Source organism: Neopsephotus bourkii, unplaced genomic scaffold (assembly GCF_033783945.1).
Source record: "Neopsephotus bourkii isolate Nb327-2 ecotype Australia unplaced genomic scaffold, CSIRO-AGI_Nbou_v1 NB_1767, whole genome shotgun sequence".
Taxonomy (NCBI): domain Eukaryota; kingdom Metazoa; phylum Chordata; class Aves; order Psittaciformes; family Psittacidae; genus Neopsephotus; species Neopsephotus bourkii.
The window spans coordinates 7,240,184-7,262,625 of record NW_026902241.1 but is presented as its reverse complement, the minus strand read 5'-3'; the positions used below and the strand labels follow the sequence as shown (position 1 = coordinate 7,262,625).

General features: G+C 35.8%; 1 protein-coding gene across 9 annotated transcripts in view; it reads right to left on the bottom strand.

Annotated features, from left to right (window-relative positions):
• Positions 1–634: 634 nt before the first annotated feature.
• The window catches only part of QKI (QKI, KH domain containing RNA binding), a 155,451-nt gene continuing 133,643 nt past the window's right edge, over positions 635–22,442 (bottom strand). For 2 of the 9 annotated variants that reach the window (XM_061378742.1, XM_061378746.1), the window contains 4 exons: positions 13,368–13,455; positions 10,800–11,096; positions 8,124–8,198; positions 635–3,814 (listed from right to left, as the gene is read on the bottom strand). In XM_061378742.1, coding sequence (XP_061234726.1) covers positions 3,798–3,814; positions 8,124–8,198; positions 10,800–11,096; positions 13,368–13,455 — 477 coding nt within the window. In that variant the 3' untranslated portion in view covers positions 635–3,797. Of the gene's footprint in view, positions 3,815–6,750; positions 8,968–10,799; positions 11,097–13,367; positions 13,456–22,442 lie in introns of those variants that run through there. The other 7 variants (XM_061378745.1, XM_061378748.1, XM_061378747.1 and 4 more) reach the window with 5 other exon arrangements.

The following is a 22,442-nucleotide window of genomic DNA, read 5'->3' as shown; positions in this document are numbered from 1 at the left end:
CAGAAGTACAAACAAAAGTTCAAAACCATGTGGCAGGAAGAAAATAAGGCACTTGTGGCAAAGAAAACCTCCAGATTTAAATGTATGGTAATTCTATCTAGAAGTATTTTGTGCTTAGAAATGTCGCATGATGCAACAGTGAACCAGGTGCCAAAACCAACAAATCACAAATTACTACGAGATTAACTGCAACCTCTGAATGGTTCAACAAAGAATCAAACTGGTTTCTGTACACCATCACGATTTACCAATATACAGGCATCTTTGCTCTTTTGCTGTGAGCCGACAGTCATTATTTTAGAGAGAAAAAAAGAAAGTGTGGAATTAGTAATGCAGATGCTGAAAGGCAAGTGGCAAGACTCTACAAGAAGAATGCCTCAAAAATGCTACTTTGTTCCCATTTCTACTGGCACCTATTCCCCAAGGTAAAAGGCCAGAATGACCAAAGCCAACTTAATAGTAGTGTGCAGAATGTCAAGCCGACAAACAACATAAAAACAAGTCACGTTGTGTTATCTGTGGTCACGTTCTCCAGGGTTAGTCCAGTAACTCAAGACTTTACATTCTTCCGTCTTTATTTGTTTATTTTAATTAAACATGTAATGGTTAATAAACAGACATAGTCCAGAGTTAGTAGGTTGGTATTATAACATTTATTAAAATAATGCTATGGGTTAATAGAAACAGCAAAGAACCAAAGAATTTAAATGCAAGCTATGTAAAAACCCAACTAAAACCCAAATATGTCTAATGTATTCATCCAGTAGCTAACTAAAAGCCCAAGAAAGACAACACTCCCAATATAATAAAGTACTGCAAAACAATTGGCAATTTTTCAGTTATCAAAATTGTGGGTTTTGCATTTTGTATCCTTTTTTCTCAATCAGGAAAAAAATTCTTTTGAATGTTATATAACATACATATAAAACAAGATAGAAAAATACATTATAAACTTGTAACAATGGCTGTAAATACATTATCTTACATGTTTCTCATAGGCAATAGGTTGGTTATGGTACATACATTGCATGAAACTACTAAGATAATAAAGAATAGACAAATACATGTCATCTGTACGGTTACATACAAGCGACACTCCCATCTACCCACTCTAAAAAAATTACATAATACTGTCAGAAAGAAGTCTTAAAACTACTTATTTTAATAAAGAAAAAGTAATTAAAGAATGATAATACTGAGAACCAAGGCATTCAGAGATTTCAAAGTCATGCTTTTTTTTTTTAAGTTCATCCAAAATTTTGTCAACTAAATTTTCAGAAGTTTGTTCAGAGCAAACATTACTTTCACATGTCACACGTCTATTTCATACAGTTCCCCTCTGCCCCACTAAAAGACCTTTGATAAACATCTAAAATGTCCAAGTTTTATCATAGTTGAGATGAAACTGGATCAAATACTGGTATTGTTTTAGCAAATCTCTCTTCAAATGTTTTGAGTGTCGCAAGTTTATTCAACCAACCAACCAAAATTAAATCAAAATGGCACAGCATATACTGTAAATAAGATCAACACAACTGTATGTGTAACAGGAAGACAAAGCCAGTGGCACAATAAACAAAAAGCTAGCTGAATACCAAGGATGAATGTCTATTGCATAGTAAATAAACTGATAATTATTTCCAGGTGAGACAAGATGTAAGATGAGGTCACCATGCAGGTGCTTAAAAATGTAAGCCCTCTTAGCTTACTATTGACCTTTCATTTGGAAGCTGTGAAGATTTGCAGGAGGAGAATAAGTTGACAAGAGGGGAATAAAGTTATCACCTGATATTTGCCAAGCTTAGTACTGAGCCCCACACAAAGTAATACTTAATGTTGTCAGAATTAAATACTGTGCGTTCAACAGCTTCAGCTCTTGCAATTGCTCAGCTGTATGAATCTCGTGGAAATAAGGGTTAAAAATAAAGTACAGCTGGACTTCAAAAAACTAACTGATGTCTTTCTCCTGCTTACCTTATGAGGAAAAGCCAGTGGGCAAATCTAACAATAATCAAGGAAGAACTGATATAAATAACTTGCATGCTGTTTGTCACTGCAGGAGCTGCTTGTGAAAACCAGGGACATACTCAGACTATCACTGAAAACCAGCTAAGCACTTTCGATTTCATTACCCACAGAACATCAGTTTTCTGGGTGATGCCAAAGCCTACTATATTTGATGTATATTTATTCTAACCGAAAGCAAAAATACTCATCTCCATCCCTGAACAAAAATGACATACTTCCAGCTCTAAAAGCTTTTGTCAGCTAATAGTCTCATTTAGCATGAGACAGTGTATCACGGAACCCTTTGGTTTACATTACACAAGTATGGCATTTGCTATGATTTAAAAAGTAGAGTGGTTGAAATACCAATGGGCTGGTTTGGCAAAACCTTAACAAATATTTTATGAAATGAGATTTTGGCAAAGTCACGTCACACTAGTTATGGCAAAAATCAGGTAATTAATATGGTCAACTCATCATTTGTCTTCCCTCACAGCTTCTTTCACATACTGGGCGACTGAGTGGCATGCAGTAACTTGTCTGAGGGAGAAGCTGATTATACAAGACATTTGACTAAATGACCATGAAGAAAATAAGGCACTTCCTTTTCTTTAGACTTATTCCAATACTTAAAAAATAAAAAAGAAAGACTAAAAGGCTCTTTTGGTCTTTTGTTTCTTGACAACCACCAGAAAAAATCATTTAATGAAATAAAGGGTTTCTTTGTTCTTTTTTTCTTTTTTTATAACACTTGAAAGTATAAAATGCTACATTTCAAAAAATATATTTTTTTTTCTGCACCAGCACCCTTGTATAGTAAAAGTATCTACTTTTTTGTTCATTTTGTTTCAATGCACTACACTTTATCTACAATTTCATTACATGTATACAGCAAATAGGCAAGCATGGCTTTTACATCCTTAATGAATTTTTTTCTATACAGGGAGGTTTTAAAAAAAATATTTGAACAGTTTGCCCAGTAATGTGACACATAATGCATGTACCTTGTTCTCATGTAATCTTCCGAGGAGATTAAAATATGGTTAAAGTAATTTAACGCAGATTTTGTTTTAATAGTGTTGCTGTTTTGTTCTCTGCATTAATGTAGCTCTAAAAAGTCATCGTCATCTGCATTTCATGGCACACTTTCCTTTAAAATGTCCAATTTGGCAGGCAATAGAAAAAAAGGCTGCAACATCTGCCCTTTGAGGGCACCGGTAGTGACTAAACAGCATATCAAATTTTGAATACTTTTTGGAATCCCTTCCCCAATGACATCCCTGACCAAAGGTTCATGCATGATGCATCATCACACAGTACATTCAGAGAGAGCTTTGACTTCCTTATTTTAGTTTTTCTCTTTTTTTTTTTTATTTTTTTTTTTTTCTGAGAAGAAAAATATTCCTAGAAGTCTCTCACAGTAACTGCCTCTGTCATCGGGTAGTTAAGGGACATCTGTCTCCATCTCGTGCGAGGCCTCCTTACCGTTCGCTTGGGGCAGGACACTAGAGGATGATCAGTGCGGAGGGATGAGTTGGACCTTATTGCTTTACTACTATTCAGTGCAGGTTCTAGAACCACTTTCACCCAAACAGGAGAACAACAAAAAGCGGAGTTGGAGGACAACAATTTCTTTGTCTGTTTTGTTAGATGGTAAGACGAACGGACAAGTGCCCCAGCTCGCTGCACTGAAGACAGGCAAGCAAAGGCGTTTACCAGTTAACTGATCAGCAGGCAGGCATGGTCAGGTCATCATTGGGTGAAGAGTTCAGAGGTCAGAAGGTCATAGGTTAGTTGCCGGTGGCGGCTGGGTGGTTAGAAACAAAAAAAAAAACAAAACAAAAAAGAAAGAAAAGATAGAGAAGAGATTAGTTCCAGCTAGTGACGGCTTAATGACAACATGAAAACTAATCACAACTAATAAAAACCAAGCATGTTTAATTCTGACATACTGATTGACACCATCTACAGAATGCATTAAAATCATGACAGCCCTCCATCATGATTTGGACACGTGAAGGAGAAGCCCGCTCCCACAAAACTGGTTAACAGGAGAAATAGAGATAAAATACAACTATCGACTAATGGTTAGTAGCAGTCGATGAAGGAAACTGGAAAACAAAAAACAATGAACAGTTTTGGAACTGGGTAGAAGATTTCTGGAACAACAGTCAGTGCACAGCATCAGTATCTGACTGCTATTAAGCATTAGTATCTCCCCAGGTGCAAGCATTAAAGCAACTATTAATGATGGATGTGATTATTAATAACTGGTTGTTAAAAGAATGGAGTCATCTAAGGAATTCTGGACTTAGAGAAACAATTTGGATCAACAAACTATGGGCCAAACAAAGGGTTTTTGTTCAATAAATTTTTTATTGCCTTTCATTTATTCTATTTACAAACAACATGGAATTTCTTGGCCTCATGATACAAAGCAATACTAAACTGTAGTCTAGCAACGTAGGCATCACCGTGGGAACCAGGAAAACGCTCAGCCTTCTACTTTAGCCAGCATTTTCCCGTTCAAAATACTATTTTACACATATAGGACACTTATAAAATGCACTTGCATGTAAACAGTGTAAAAGTCCTGCCATTTTAAAGTCTATACTTAAAAGCTCTAAGTACATCAAAAAATAGAGAAAATATCTAATTGGTACTAATAAGGCATTTTAAAACTACAAACAGCTCTCTTTATTCATTTTCAAAGCTAATACTCTGCAAATACAATAGAATCTGACATTTCATATACATTCCTGCTTTATATTTTTATATTTTAAAAGAAGCCACCTGTAAATACTATTTTCTCTTAAAAACAAAACAAAACAACAACAAAAAAAAAAAAAAAAACCCCAAAACCATAAACAAATTACAGTAAAACATAAAAAAGTTCTCAAGTGGAAAGTTATCATTCCAAATGTTCTGGAGCTGTTCCTTCTTTAATCATTCTCTCACATTCTCCTTCACCAAACTTGGTCCACTTAACAGTAGTATGATTTTTTTTTATATTTTTTTTAAGACTCGTTCAACAGCTTAATTATAGCTAAAATAAATTCTGAGGTTGATAAAAGTTTTTGTACTGTTGCCATTTTGACTAAGGCAGAGGAGATGAAAGTGAGAAAGGTATTCAGTGCAAAGTCAGATTTGTGCCATTACATAAAATGAAGTCCAGTAGGTGTAATATTCACAGATAGCACTGATTTAGCAATCCTTCTTGTGGGCTAATTTACTTTCACATAATAGAAATGGCCTATCATTTAGGATACAGTTCATAACACTACAAAAAAATTGCTACTGTAACATAAATGAGACCACATGCTCCCTGATTTTTTTCAGAATCATGCTAAGTGGGATTCCTTTAAATTAAAATGGCTCTTTCAAAAATAAGCAAAAATAAAAATAAATATCTTATGTGGCACAATCTCACCACTTTACAGGTATACTAGAAACAGACTCTTAAAGCATTTTGATACTGATAACAATTTTGATTAAATGGTATTAAGATTTATATATAAATTATGTGAAAGTTGGTTTGATAAAACATTCAAGAAAATTCTCAGCATTAATATTTCTTGTGGAGTTTATAATCAAAGCAAGCTACCTTTTAAAAATACCAGTACACCTGTGATACATCCTCTGCCAAGTCTCTGGCCTTCTACAGTACACACAGGTTTCTCAACTGTGCAACACCATTTACAGTTTATTACAATTAAGTCAGTCAGTCTCTCTGTTATATGCATCAAATTCAATTTTGTATTATTTATAAACTGGGGAGTTAAAATGAGCTATACTTTTTCAACCCTTCACCAATTCTAAATGCTTAGTTGTAAGAGTAAACCATTTAAACATTTGGGGATTCTTGCTTTTAATGCAGTGCTTATCTACTAAAAAAACCCACACCCTATGCAAAGAATAAAACCTACTTAAAAAGTGAATGCAGTAGTACTACAAAGTCATCTGAAAGTGGATTTAGAATTTAAAAACCCAAAAATGAAAACAACTTTAGACCCAATGAATGTGAATATAGATTTAGTGATATTTAACTATATTAAAAAAAATGTTCTGTATTGAAGAAAGAAAGAAAGAAAGAAAGAAAAAAATTTCGGTTTGCTGACATTGTTTTTCATGGCCACAGCTGCAGAAGTATATTGGTGACAGCACTACCAAATAGGTGAATATTGTAAATACTGATATGAGCTTGCAATATTGAGAGATGAACACTGTAACATCAGAAATTGGCTGTATTTTAAAAGGTGAACTGATACCAATAATTGCTTTCAATTACTTGTAAGTGACCCAGATGAAACATCTAGGCTCTTTGCAAAATATTTAAAATCTATGTTGAGTAAACACTACAATGATGAACTTAAACTACAAATTGGTATATTCCGCCCCCCCCCGTGCTTTATCTGTATACTTCCTAGCTGTCTCAGGCAAATATCTAATTATATAAAAAGGTAGTTTCACTTGTCACCCGAAACTACCATTGCAGATCATAAAAGACCATTAGCACAAACTGTCTTTTGCAACATCTGGTCAAGCTTTCAAAGACAACCAAACCCCTACTATCCGTTACTCTTGACAGAGATAGGTTTTAACCTTTTTTTCTATTTTTCTATTTCATTCCCCCTCCCCCATGGGATATGATTATACCCTGTTGCCCATTGAAAAGTTCTCGAGAAATGAGAAAAAGCCAATGGGCTGTAAATAGTGTGCAGTGATAGAAAAGAAGAAGCACTCTTCCAGAAAACTTAAGTAGTGTTTTGTTCTCAGCTTTGTACTTTGTGTAAAGCCTAAAAACATATGCACAAATATAGCAACTATCCATTAGGGCCCTTCTTTCTGTACTGCCTGAAATCTGTATTGTTTCTTGTAGTTAATTTATGGAAGATTGTGAGAAGTGAAGTATAGTCAATATTAGGAGATGTCAGATCTGTCACCAGGATTTGACTTTTGCATATTACAATATCATGGAAGCCTGCACAAGACTGATTTTGATGAGAGCAGAATAATAATACTTGGCACGTAACGCTTTGCATCCTCAAAGCCCTGTACAAAACAAGAACCCCCACAACACCCCTGTGAGGTAGGGAAGTATTATTATCCTTGTTTCACAGATGGGAAAACATACACAGAGAGATTAAATGACTTGCTGAAACCCACAGTGAGTCAGCAGCAGGGATGGGATAAGAATTCATCCCACACACTTCTTCCTCAGCAATGTCAATAAACCGAAAATATCACTTTTCTCAATAAGCTTAATTACTTCATTCAGGGGTCCAAAGGCATTACACTTGAGGAACAGGAGAAAAATGAAGATTTACTTTCCATTCAAGGGTTAAAGAGAGATGCCCAAATATTGGATGTCATCTCACCAACAGGACTTCAAAAGTTGCTTCTCCTTCAGGTTACACATTTTAGCAGCAAAAGGCAAATACCAAGAAATAGATTTTGGTAAAAAAAACCAAAACACGCTCCCTTCCCCCACCCTCAGTAATTCAAACTCAAACAACTTTTGAAGTAGTATCTTCACAGCCCTTACCTTTCTGAATTCAGTCAGGTATCTGAGAACATGCATCCTCCTCATAATATACAGTACAGTGGCTCAAAAGTTTATTGGAAAAAAAGGAAGCTAAATCTTCAGATTTCTCCAGACACAGACAGGAGGCATTTATTCCTTTACTTCTTTCTCATTAAGCAACCATCCATTCATTTTATTTTGCAACACCAATCTGATATTTCCACACCAATTAAAAGAGCAAACTGGGGGAAGAAGGGGCAAACATGGCCAAATTAATTACTGTAGTAGTGAATTCATAGTGTTTCCTGATACAGATGAATCTTTAAATAGTTTTAAAAAGGGAATCAGTTATATAATTTATATTAAACGCATCACAAAGCTTATTTATTTAACTGAGCTGGGAAAGCCAAGTTTACAAAATGTTTTTAAAACCACAAGCATTCCCAAAGCTTTAAATTGCGAACTGTTCTTATTTTGGGGAAAAATAATGAATGGGTGAAAACTGGGTATTTGGTTAACCAGCTGTGGTGTTGCAAATCTCATGTACACTCAAAGCACTTCTTACAAACAAGAACTGCAGAACTAAACTAACCTCGGTCTGCGGTCACAATCCTTTGGTAAGGATGGACACGCATATCGTGCCTTCGAACTTTAGTAGCCACCGCACCTAGTTAAATTGCAATTACCAAGACAAAGTTAGAAAACATTCAAAGAAAACATTAACAGCAGGTTTATCAAAATGGATTTAAATGATCATTAACTACAAAAGTTCATTTTAAGAAAAGCAACAAGTTAAGGCACAGTAGTTTCAAATCTTAATCTTAAAAAGAAGTTTATCTGTGCAGATTAATATTGCATTTATTTTAAACATCCTGGCCTTAACCTGTTTAATCCATTCATTTACAATCCCAAAATTACAGTATTTCATGAAATCTATTAGACCCAAGCACATTTAAGCTTTACTAGTCACATATTCACTGAAGTGCCTTTCTTGCAGCAGGACTATTTTAAATAATGCCATCTTTTAATACTGACAATTATTTGCTAACCTTAAGATCACTTCCAGTTCTACCACAAAAAAGTTTTAAAGCAATTCTTCAAGCCTACAGATTGTGATTTTAAACTTTAAGTCAATAAGTATGAACTGCAATGAATTAGGTGATTAGTAAAGCAAACACTATATAGAACACTTAGCAGTCAGTATACTACTATACACTCATAAATTACAGCTACTCTGTAATAATAGGAGCTAATCCAATTAATAGCACTATTTTTATTTTAAATCTATGTGCAAAAAAGTGCAAGTAAGTCACTGACTGCTAGGCCAAGCTTTTTTCAAGGCTGCTGAAAACTAAGCATTTGTTAAAATTCAGATCTGATGAAGGATCAGTTAAGACCGTTCTTGAATTCTTAGCCTTTCGTTGGGAAAGCCATACCTGAAGATAAAAGGAAGGGAATTGAAAATTAGTCACCAACTAAAATTTGATCCCAACACCAATATCCCCAGAATACTAACAGGGATGCATTTCTCTGTCATTTTAGAAATAATTTTGCTAAGACATCTTAAAGGTCCACCACAAAAATGGACAAAATATAATATACTAGTAATGAGAATGAGCATATTATAAAACACAATAAAAACTAATTTAATTCAGTTAACTCTATACAATTGCTCAGATAATAGAGCAGATGTATGAAGAGCTACTGATTTAGTGCTACTTAAGTGAGAGTGTGGTCTTCTCCCCACTCTCTCCCTGCTTTTTCCTATTTTAAATACAATTATTTGGTGAGATCTGTTTTGGCCAATACACATGTGTTCTCACAGCTATGCCCAAAAAGAATGTGATGGTTTCAGATACCATTTTCAGAGTACTCTTCCCCACTCCTTACAGAAAATTTTGAGAGAAATCCAAAAGCTCCCTGCATCATATTCAATTATTATTATGCAATAATGTATTTCTTTACTCGCTATTAACTGAATTCAGGAGGGGACTTTGCCACTAACCAGCAACTGACAGCTACTGCTATGACCTCTGTTACTGTAAGCTTATCCCACAACATATCCCAAGTGGACTTGCAGACTAGGGGTAGAGGAGCTCAGGAGGATATTTACATGTTTGTAAAAAATAAGTAAACGACATCATCATATGCTCACCGAAGTTTGGCTATGGGGTAGCTCACAACTATAAGCTGATTAAAGATAGACCTTCTGCGTACATTTGTCCTACTATATTTATATTTTGTCCTATTAATATTTTAAAATATTATAATTTTTATTATTGATTCACTAATCCTGAAATACATTTTCTTTTTTACTGTAAAAAGTATAGTGTGGGAGCATGCATACATACAAGTAACTCAACAAGTATTTGCCACATAAGTGAACAACTATTTTTTCAATACTTTCAACAAAATACTGACTTTGAACATTACTGTCTAGTGTTCATTAGAGATGTTTAGAATTTGTTTAAGTCAATAACTGCCACTGAGCAAACTAAGATCAAAGTCCTATAAAATCAACATTATGCAGCACTGAGGTTATACACAATTCAGAACAAATGGAAGAGAAAGATTATTTAGATTGTGTAGAGGGTAGAGAAGAAAGAAATTGTTGGAACTCCTTGTTTCATATTGACCAGTTAACTGCACTGCGATGGCTGCTTTATCATTCTTGCCTTCACACAGCAAGTGAATCACCTGAAATATTAGGAATGATGGACATTTCAACCCGATGTATGTAAAAAAAGCCATCAATAAAATTGCTAACTGTGTCATCCTTTAGTTTGCTTTATATTAATTCACTGAAATTATTTTCTGGTTATAAACTGAAAAAAGATCCCTCCAGCTTTACTACTGAAAAGGAATAGCAAAATAGGAAGTTTTCTCATCCACAGAATACTGAACATTAAAATTTATGTTAAAGAGAGCACAAACAAATCTGACTATTCACAGGAGCCCAAACAACATATAACGGATGTCAACTGCTTAGGTTTGGGTTTTTTTCCTTGCCTGTCTATCTACCATACAGCATCACACAAACGTTTTCTTTTCAGTAGTCTTATTAACACACTAAACACACAAACATTTTAAATATTTTTTTGCATTAAGAGTTACACCATGTGAACAGTTTTCCTATGTAGTTTTGATACACCTGGGATAAGACTGTTGCTTCAGTTTTTTTTTCTTTGAGCCCCATAACCTCTACCTTGCAAATATCACAAAAGCATAAGCAATTTATTCTCCAATCATCCACATACAAAGGTCTTACCTAATACACCACTAGGTTCAATAGGATACTCAAGGATTGATGTAGCTGGTGCCAGCGTGTAGGGGTATTCATATGGTGTGTAAATTAAACCAGCTTCGGGTCCAGGTGGAACTATTGCAGCAGTGGGATGAGGAGTTCCGTTTGGCATGACAGCGGTTTGTATTTGTCTGATCAAAGGCATTATGGTAGGGCCAGCTGGCGTAGGAGTACGCAGGGCAGCTGGTGGGAGAACAGGCGCAGGCCCAGTAATAATCCTTGGAGCCTGGGCTGTTGCTGCAAGAGAAAAGGCAAGGGCTGCTACAGTAAGCAAAGAAATTCAGAGGAAAGTATGGAGATAGCAGTACAAAACGTGGAAAGAATGGGAAAAAAGGAGAAAAGTAGGAAAGAAGAAAAATAAAAGGAAATCATTAGTACATGCGCTGATCACACAGTGCCAAAGCACACCATTCAAATGCAAACAGCTTTCCATTTTCCAGTGTGATTAAGTATGAACATGCAAAATAAAAAAGCCATTATAAAACAGTGAGGTAGATTTCTCAAACAGGTTACACAGCACAAAAGCTCCATTTTGACCACATTTCTTCATTTATGCTATCAAGACTGCATGAGACTGAGATGCATGCAGAAGATACGAGGGAAATACTGTCATAATCAGAGTACAAAATTTAGTGCCACTATAGAGTCCACAGATACTCAGTTATGCAGAGCTGCCCTATGAACCTACAGTTCTTACATGTCTTAAAAGCGTATTTAAACATATACACAGTTCCAGTTTCCAGGATCAATGAAGTTAAAGATGACCTAGAAACACAAAGCATCCCCTCTCCTACTCTAGCATGAAGTAACAAACACAGAAATGGTTGATTTCCATATCAAATTCCCCAAAATAAAATACCTGCTTTGTATTAGAAGAAAACAGGTGTTGGGTTCTTTGATTTTGGTTTTGTTTTTTAAACTGTGCTAGCACATTTCATTGCATGTTATTTGAAGCCTGCTGGTACAACAAGATGAACTTCTTAAACACTAACATGTCAGCTGCTAACAGCCAATCTTAAAGGGTTATAATTTATAGATTTCTGTGCACTGCTGTCAATCTACACTGGTTCCATTAACTTATAGGTGTTCTGAAAAGAGAAATGCAGTGGTAGTTTTTCTGATTTGAGACTCTTTTGTTTAAAAAAATAAAATAATAAAAAAATCACAAGTGCTCAGACTGAATTCATAATTAAACAAAACAAACACACCCTCCAACTTTTTCACTTTCTTAAATGGAAATAAACCATTATTGCTTCTAGACCCTCAAGAATTCAGTTAAATCAAAACACAAACAGTGAAACTCTATTATCAGAAGAAGTGAATATGAGTGTGGAAATTTCTAGTTAAAAAAAAAAAAATCTCAATCTTCCCACTTACACTGATAAAAATAGACCAGTGGAAATACATAAAAGAAATTGTTCTAATTAATACAAAGGTTTCTATGCAATAGTTTGCATCAACTTCAACTAATCCAAAACCATTTTACTCATAAATTTGCAATAATTTGAAGACTAAAATACAGTTAAAACTCATCTAGCTTTAAATATTACAGTGTTCACTAGGGCTGAAAGATTTACCATTACCACTGTAGTGGTAAAAGCCCTTGCTTATGTCTCTTTTCAAATTTGAATAATTACACTGGTGTAAGCAGTCTCAAATTGACCTAACTGCATTCCAACCTTTAAACATATTCAACATTGAAATGGTGACTGTGTGGAGAAACAAATTTGCAAATATCAGTAGGCCCTTAGTGAAAAGACTGATTTAACTGTGCTTGTATTTGACATCTGTATCACAGCTACAGCAAAATTTACTTTGGAACAGTATCAGCAGCTACATTTTCAGGAGGAGAAATTAGATTTTCCACTAGAGAAAATAGTTTGTATTACACATAATAGGTATACACTCTCGTTAGTAGGTGTATTTAATTAATTTTCAAGTGTAAACCTCTGCATACATGCATTTGCAAAAGCATTTTCACACAAATGTAATGGAAGAAACTGTAAAAATGGCTCATTACATCACTGATCCCTGTGAACTCAGCTGTGAAATCAGTTGATGAATTGTTGGAAAAACGTAACATTGGGGGGACACATGCAAGCAAGATGAAAGGAAGAATACAGAAAAATGTATCCACAGTATCCTGGACATCTGTAACATTTTCAGATTACATCTCTAAAGATAAAATTGAAAAGGAGTCTATTGTCCTTTATACGCATTTAAGAAAAAATAATTGTAAAATAGAAAAAACTGTCTTAAGGGTTGAATTTATCTATATATTTGTAAATATTTCAACCGAGACATACTGTTAAAAGAAAGGGGAGATGATGAACTAAACAAAACTCCCCAAAGTATTAGAATTTATCTCCAGAAGATCTTTTGCAACAGCTGCCTAGTGTTTTGTTGGGTTTTCACTGCTTTCTACTTTCAAACACAGCTGCCACTGCACATATGCCAAAAAGTAGCTTTAGGAATCAAAACCAAATCAAATATTACTATGGCATTGACCCCTGAAGTTTATGACATGCTTACGTGATTTGATGTTGGCATCTCTGTAGGTGCCATTCAGAATTGCAAGCTCCATCAGCTGCATCTTTTTAAGGCTGTCTTCTCCTTCTGCCTGCATGTGAAGAGACAGGAAGAAAGTCAGGCTTATTAATTTACTAGCGCACAAGATCTAAGGGACCTAGAATAAAATGCCTTCAAGTTTTAACCAAGCAAATTACCTGCTTACCATTAGGCGCAAACCTGGTAAACTGTGTCAGCTTTTCCTTAAAATTAAGTGAAAATTGCCTGTTGTGTATCATTAAGTGGTGTTGATAAATACCTTAAAACTCTTGAAAAAGGCTCACACCATAAATTATAAAAACAGAGTTAACTGTAAGCTGTGCTTGATAGAAATTGTTTGTCAAGGTTCCAAATTCTTTTCTCAAGCTTTACTAATTGTTTTTTACGTACTCCTGAAGGGATCTTTTAAAAACTTATGTTATTCGGCTGGAGGGAGAATAGACACCACAAATTTTAAGCAACTTCAGTTTACTGTAACTTGCTCCACTCTAGATGATACCAACTACTTAAAATAACAAATTTTGAGTAGCTTTCCAAACAGAACATCAACAACTATTCTAAGGCAGAAATCATAATTATGGCACATGTAGATGTATTCTTCTTACGATGTAATTACTATTTGCATAGCATACTTTATTCTTGGTTTTTCATCAATATACATTACTTCCCTGGAGTTACCCACTCCATTGCTATACAGTAAAAAAAGCTAACTTTTTCCATTACTAAGCAAAAATATTTCTGATTAGTACAATTTTACTTTCAAGACCAGGCATTTTCTGATCTGCCTGTCCAGAAATACTATCCTTTGTTTAGTCTGTATCCTATGAAGCAGAAAACAAGATCATGATACAAGAAACCCAAGAGAGATGATCAGCATCTAATGTTAAGTTACTACCTTGTTTTTTATATTGAATGCCACTGCTGAAATTCTCAGTCAGATGGAAAAGAGCAGCGTCAGTGTCAGCTGCATTGCATTCTTCCTTTGCTAAACAGGATTTCTTGTATTTTTGCTTATCTTGTCTATTCACACAATGTTTTTTCAGATATTTGGAACAGCTTTTTCCAAGTTAATGGGAACCCAGATAATAAAATACTGTGCCATCCACTCTGAAAATCTTAAAGTCTGGTTACAGAGAATTATTCACCTATATTAAACCACAACTCTTACAGACGGTTTGAACTAGGGCTTCCAAGAGCACAAGTGATTATCAGAAAATGACAGAATTAAAAGCCAGAAAGAATAGCAATCACCACCAGTAAGCAAAAAAACCCTATACCTATTAAATAACTTTGTGGCCACTACGGCAATGCAATAGTGAAACTCTCTCTAGGTAACAGGATTATTTACGTGGGGTCTTCCAAATGTATAGACAAGTGTTTTTTCAGGTTAGTTTGTAGGATAATGCTATATATACTTTATTCCTAAATTACAGAGAACTAATTTACTAAATTACAAGAAAAAAAAAAGCTTTAAAATTGTATCTAAGCAAATACAGTACTTAGTATGAGGTATGCTCAAGGAACACCACCCCATGAAATGGAAATTTTAACATCTGATTTTTATCAACAACTTCAAATAAACATGATAAGACAGATCAAGACCAAATTACTTTCAGATGGCAGAAATGAAAACTCTAATACTGAAGACTTGCATAAACACAAAGACTACACACAGTAAAAATTAATGTTGTTATTAAACATTCAGAACATACTGAAAGTTAGATATTTTCTTTAAATACTGTGTGACAATCCAACTTAACACCAACACTGAAAAACTTAAAACATTTTCAATTACCACTCTAACAAAAACAAAAAGACAAAAATTGTACCATACTGTACCATCCAGAAAGCTCAGACTCCATAGTCATTAAAATGAGACCCTCTGGAACACAAAATGCACTATTACAGCATGCTTAATATGACATACTCAGAACAGGCTTATAATTTACATGCCAAAGAAATTTTGGTGGTTTTTTTTTTTGTTTGTTTGTTTCTTTTTGTTTGTTAAGAAAGTATTATACCATTGCATCTTTGCAGGTAAATTATGTAGACAATCATGACACAATAAAACCAGTTCCAAGTCTATCTCCCCACCCAGGAGGTCACAAATTCTTGTATTTTGGATATATGTCATCCAATTTATTTTAGCCATAAAGACTTTCTAACACTTTGATTTTTCTTTTCAAAGTGGCTGTATTTTGTTACTGGCTTTTTGCTTGGGTTCCTTTATTTATTTATTTAATTGAAAGCATGTAATGAAAAAAACTCCTCATAATGTCAGCTGCATCTCCCATATAGTTCCATTAAAGTTACTAAAATTACTCACTTCCTCCAAGTAAGAGTTCTGGTGATTGATCTGACACCATTACTGAATCTCAGTAAATGCTGAGTCTTACATTCCACTTGCTAGGATAATTTTAGTAACTCTAATCCCAGATTTTGCACCACAGTGACTATTTCCCAAACATAACTATTTATAGGATAATAATTTTAAGATAGAAAACATTTTTTTCCTTCTGACATCTCCAAAAGAAGGAGTTATAACAACTTAAAGGCAATAAAAGGTGAAGCAATCATTCTTACTTTGGATCTTCAGTATTTTCCTATAGGTCACTACACTGCCTATGAGAAAAGATGTTGCAATTATCTAGGTTTTACAAAGTATATTTACAAAAATAATAATGGACTTCAGCATACAAAGCAGACCGCCCTGTACTGCTCAGCAGTTGGTAAAAATCTGTTCTTTTAAACAGACACCAAAACACAGTTTAAAACTTTTCCTTAAAGACTGTATCAGTGATAATTCACAGACATAAGATGTGGACTTGCATTACCAGATATCAGAACTCTATTTCAATTTCTGATATAATGTTTTTCAAAGCATTTATTAGATAGAGAAAAAAAACCACCACAAACCTGCAAAGAAAACAAACAAAAAGCTACTAACCCAAACCCCCAAAACAACAACAAAGAAATCTCAAAACCCCCAAACCACTTACACCCCACCTTTAATGCTGACCACAAGGACATCATTCCGACTCCTCCCAGAAGATGGCACTGTTTATTACACAATACTGTCTCAAGACATGGGTGCCTGGCACTACTGCAACCACCCTATTAGTACTTCTCAAATCCCTGCTATGCCCTCACCCTAACAGACACTTGCCACCCTTCTTCAAGGTGTAAGTCACAGAAGTGGTCAGGACCCTTTCAGACATGCTGTCATGACCTTCATTCTCTGGCATCAAGCTCTCTTCTTGAACCTCATTCATCAATAGCCAAACCCCTCAAATTTCCAAGAGCTCAGATAGAGCAATGGGTGCCTGTTTTTGCCTGCCCTACCCTCTTGGTTGCTGATTCAAATGAGGCTCACCGATGCAATCTATCTTAGCTCCAGGCATTTCTTCAGGCACTCTGTTAAAGCAAAGAGAGGTTGCATCAGGGGTACAAAGACAATCTCTAAAGGGACAGTATATTACCTGTACAATAACTACAACAAAGCTCAGCCATTTGTACCAAAAAGAAGCCACTCTGAGCAAACATCAATAAGGTTATTTAAAGCCAGATTTGCATTACTAAGTTGAAGCTCAAGTGATTGACTCAAACCTCTCATCCTCTTAAACCTCCAATGCTTTCCTTGTATTTCTCATGTACAATGTAACACGTAGATTAAGAAAAAACCCTTAAATGGTATCTTGAAACGTAATTCTTTAAACGTAAGCACTTGCAACTGCTCACTGAATACAAATACTGAAAAGACACAAGCAGTAAATCTTAACAAAGCCAACTGTGTACAGACAACAGTGGTGACTGATTTTGGAACACAGAGCTGTATTCACAGTAGCTCAGGCCTGCCTGGGCTAGGACTAAAAAGACCTGAAGGACACCAAATGTCAGTGACCATTGCAGTAAGTTGCTTTCTAATCTTTATCAGAGTAGGATTAATAGTCACGAGCTTCTGAACACTAGTAACAACTACACATTCACCCCTACACGAAGTCTCTGGGGAAACACTTCCCAAAATAAAACCATTTAAAATGAAATACACAACGCTGACAATACTGATGCCCAGATAAAACCACAATTCCATCTCCCACACTGGGCTTCAAACAAAACTAAAGAAGAGAACTGCAGTTATGTAATAAGCTGCTGTTAGTAAATGTTTGTTTCATGTCACGAAATGGGGAGCTCACGTAAAGAACTCCATTTAATTTTTTAATGACTTCTTTTCATTAACAATGCCCAAGCAATACTTCAACCTCAGATACCCCAAGCTCCTCAGAGAATTCTTCTGTTTAATGCTTCTGAACTTATTAGGCACTTAAATTCCTCAGATTCTCATACAGTGTTCCCTAAGAGTACCATACAATTTAACTTCTTATTTCTATATAACACACACACAATAGATAGGGCATCAGTGTGGAAGACAGCCATACAGACTCCAAACAAAATGCGTTTATTGTGTAATGCCAATGAAGGACTTCTGAAGACTGACTCATCTTCATATGTGACAGGTACACTATTAGATTCTGTGTACAATCAACTCTGAGAAGCCTATACCAAATTACAGTAGAGAAGGAACTACCTTAAAAGGATCAAGTAGCAATGCTCGCTACAGAGCAGAGATCCACAAGGTTGCATCCATTGGTGAGAGGCAGTGCCGATACTGCTCTGCCATACTGCTGCCCGACTGAGCCTGACCCATGTGGAAGGTGAGTGCAGCAACAAAGCAAACAATACACTCACTTGTACGATAGCAGGGACACCTTATCCTGACAAGAGCTTCACAGTCTTACGTAAGACTTAGAAGGTACTCTGATTCTCATCACCACCAGCACTGGCAGGGAAGGCTTTCAGATTTTTTGTACAAACATACATACTTTCTCTGTAAAATGCTCATTTTCCTTTTAAAATAACTGCTTTGGAAAAGATAAATATACTCCCCCCCCCCCCCCCCAATACTATAGATACACTTATTTAGGTGATGTTAGTGACTTTCACTGACAGTCTAGCTTTCGAATGTCATGTATTTTGGATGTCATTTTTGTAATCCTATCACACATCCTTGCACTTCAGCTGAATTCTCATGAACTGAACTGAGCCCAACCCTAGGAAGCGCTGCAGAGAGTTTTATCTTCCACCAAATGTAGCTAAGTCTGCCTTTGGTTAAAGGAGCAGTCCTTTATAAGCTGTTCCAGGGCTATCCTTTTAGGATAAGAGCAGAAGCAACAAGTGGGAAAAGGAAATGATGATGAAGAAAAATAATGGGTAAATCAACTGCAAATACAGATGCTAAAAATCAGTCTTGCTCTTCCCCAGCCACATGCAAGCAGGCCTGTCGCACCGGGCAGTCACAGCAATGCAAAAGCATCAAAAAACACCACTTATTTTCCAAGCACCTCAAACTTCTCATGCAGACTCCCTTCCTGCCTGCCTCACACCACCTCAGCTTAAACAGCAATACCCAACCACAGCTTCACACCTTTCCTGCCATCTCTGGAGAGACTTCCTCCAGTTACCACATTCTGTTGAAGATCATATGCTTTTCTCAACATTTACTTCAAGTAGAGAATTTTTCCAATAACACATTGTATTGTCTAGTACCCGGTTAAGGCATTAAATGATGTTACACACACTTGAAACGGAAGTGCAGATAACTTGGCAATTATGGAAGAACACTGTACTAATGTGCAAGAGTAGATACTGGGGACTCTTCCTCAAATACAAAAAGTCATTTACAATTGCCACATACTATCAGCATAACTTTTCCATCACTGTCTCTGCAAATATGTTAAATATAAAGACTTTCATGATTCTTTAGACTGCATAACTGTATAAGCCACCTGCAATTTACTAATTTAACACAAATTTTGGTAAAACACAATAGCAACACTGAAATATTTTACTGTTACTGATCTTATCCTTCTTGAGAAGGAGGCACTGCTGCCCCTCAGGGGGCTGTCACCCTGCCTTTCTACAGTCCCTAGCTGCTACACAGCTACAGCTTGGAGGCTTGTGCTGTGACACTCGCTGGATTCTCCAGGACCTAGAACAGTTTTACCTCCCTGACAAAGAAATATGTTCCACTGCAATTCACTTGGAGATCAGTAAGTATTCCTTAACACACCATGTGCTAGTCAAACAGCCTTTCCACATGAATGTCTCCATTCAGGGACAAAAACTTTCCATTCATAATTTATAAACAAAAAACCCTCACAAATAATATACTACAAACTCCTAGACAGGTATTAAACCAAAGGACAGACCTCAGACATCAATATACTGCAAAAACACACTAGAATTCTTGAAACTGATGTATACACACTTAAACCTATGCTATCTTTAGGAGGTCTTTTTTCATATCTAAGTTGTTATGAGACTGAAGTATCTATGGCAATGAAATCCGAAGCAAGCTGACAGGTAACCAGATGTAAAACACACAGAAAAGAGCCTTTTAAAAGAATTTGAATGCGAGTTCCTAAAATAATCACCTACTGCAAGACATCACATTTCACTTAAAGCCTTTAACTTCTGGTAACCTATTAGTGTTAAGGAAAACATCCTGTCCTTGCTTCCCCTCAAAAACTTTGACAAAGACTTCCAATTTTCCCGTGTCCAGAACATAAATATTGATAGTTGCTGGTAAATGTATGTCACTTAGACTTTCTCATCCCACACCACTTCTGACTCTGATGGAGCAGAAAGCCTACATGCTGAGAATTTGCCAGAGGTCTTCTCTGACATCATTTGGCAGCTATTCTTGCCTCAGAGGAAACTTTTCCAAGTACTCTTGAGACAAAGTAAAACAAATCACTACTCTAAGACCAGCCATATTTCTTAGAGCCCTGTATAGAGCCCATCAACAATACCGTGGCACTGAATAGGTGGCAAGCTATAGCCCAGTTATTTCTACATTTCCTTTTCAACACTGACACACACTGCTACGTCTGAGGACAGGCAAAGATAAATTAGCATCATTATTTCTTCTGGGCAACACAGTCCGCTTATCTTCTTCAAAGCAAGCTCTCGGTTCAAACGATATGCAAAGATGACTGTGCTGTTTCACTTGACAAATTCACTGGTCATTATGTTAAAGATACACTAGGGGGAAAAGGCAGCATATCTTTTTACACTTCCCATCACCTTATCTGACATATCCCTGTTTAATCATGATACTTGGCTTACTGGTAATATTTTCAAGAGTCCTTATGTCCTCCCTCCCTCACTTTCCATTTCTGCTAGCAGAAAATACAGATAAGGTACAGAAAATCAGCACAAAGAACATTTTATAAGCCAGGCTGAAACACAGCATCAGTGGAACTTGTGGGTTTGCTTCACCACCTGGGTACTTTGTCAATATATTGGGCAGGGGGCCCACAGGGAATGACTAGGTGCATTCTGCTTGACCTCCAGGGGTTTTATGCCTACCCCAACACTTCTTTTGGAAAGGCATGATAGGCTTGTATTTAAATCACAAGGGTTTGGGCTTTCAAGGAAATGAGGTCTCCATCAGTTATACTACAGACACTCAACAATACTGAATTCCAAAATCTGCCTTACGTTTAGCTGATCTTTTTTTAATTATCCTTCCTCTTTCCCTCATACCTCAACCTTTTTATGGTGTTAATAAAACCAGTGACAAGAATTTCTATATCCCACACAGAACAGCTTCAGCAATTCATAAAGCTCCAAAACAGGAATGCATCTTTTGTAACACATTATCTACACTGAACCCCAAAAAATCCTAAAAGAAAAACATTTATACAGTACTTTCTAAAATGTTTTCAAAAGGACAGAATTATACTGAAATAAATTCGGATTTTATTTTGTTAGTGTAGACATTTGCTAATATCTGCATTAAGATTCAAATGAAATAGATATCAATAATGTAATCTAAAGCATTAGATCTATTTTTAGCAATGTGCAAGCTCAATTTAAAAACTTTCAGAATTAAACACTATTTTTGGTATTTCTAATTTTGGAATGCTACACATTCAAAACTCCTCATCACTAGTTAGTTTAATTCTGAAACCAGGAACTAAAGCATAAGTATACTGAATGAGAAACTATCAAGCAAGTTTCTGGTACAAATTTCCCGTATACGGCTCTACCAGAAACATCCGGAGTACCACGAACATCCCAGGAATCTGAACAGACCAGAAATCAAACACAGCCTATATTATGCAGTTCATTTATTCCAGCTGTAGCCTTTCAACCAGAGTGAACTATGCCAAAATGCTTTGAGACTATGTTGACACACTCCACTTTTATAGGGACAAATGCTTTAACCCATCCTGAGTTTAAAGTGAATTATAAAAACAACCAAGCTATGCTACACAACTACATATGATCAAGGTGGTGGTTCTAATAGGTACTGAGTACAGGTAGTTCTTAGAAATATATCAATGGAATAATTAAATACTTGTAGATTGCCTGACCTGACCTGCAGTATTTATTTTAATTCTGATATCCCAGGAGGTTTATATTCAAGTTTGAACTGTATACTTGGGATAGCTGTAAATTCCCCTTAAGTGCAAAGACACTGAACTTGGTAACGGTGAGGTGACCAACATGGAAGGTCAGACACACAGGGAACAGACAGGGCAACACAACAAACCCCATTAAGGGGTTTCAAAACTAGCATTGTGTTGCAAATTATAAAGACTTCAGTGTCAGCTAATTTTGTTTCCAGCTATGCTAATGTTTTAGTACATAAAAAACCCTTTCATTCTCAAAATGGTACTGAAATATGACCCCATGTTTTCATATGGAAAGCATGCCCATTGTGTTTTTAATTTGTTCCTACCCAGAATTACATTAAAAATCTTAAGAAATATGACAATTCATATTAAATTTAGTAACCAAGAAAGAATGTGAGAAGTGACTCTCTACAGAGCAACAAAAGAAAACTAACTGCTGGTGACGCGGAGTACAGAGACTGTTGCTGTGAATTAGTATAACTTTCAAGTCTAACATCTCTTCATTAAACGCAAGATTCCGGGCTGCAGACTACCACAGAGGAATTCCAGCTGCAGTAGT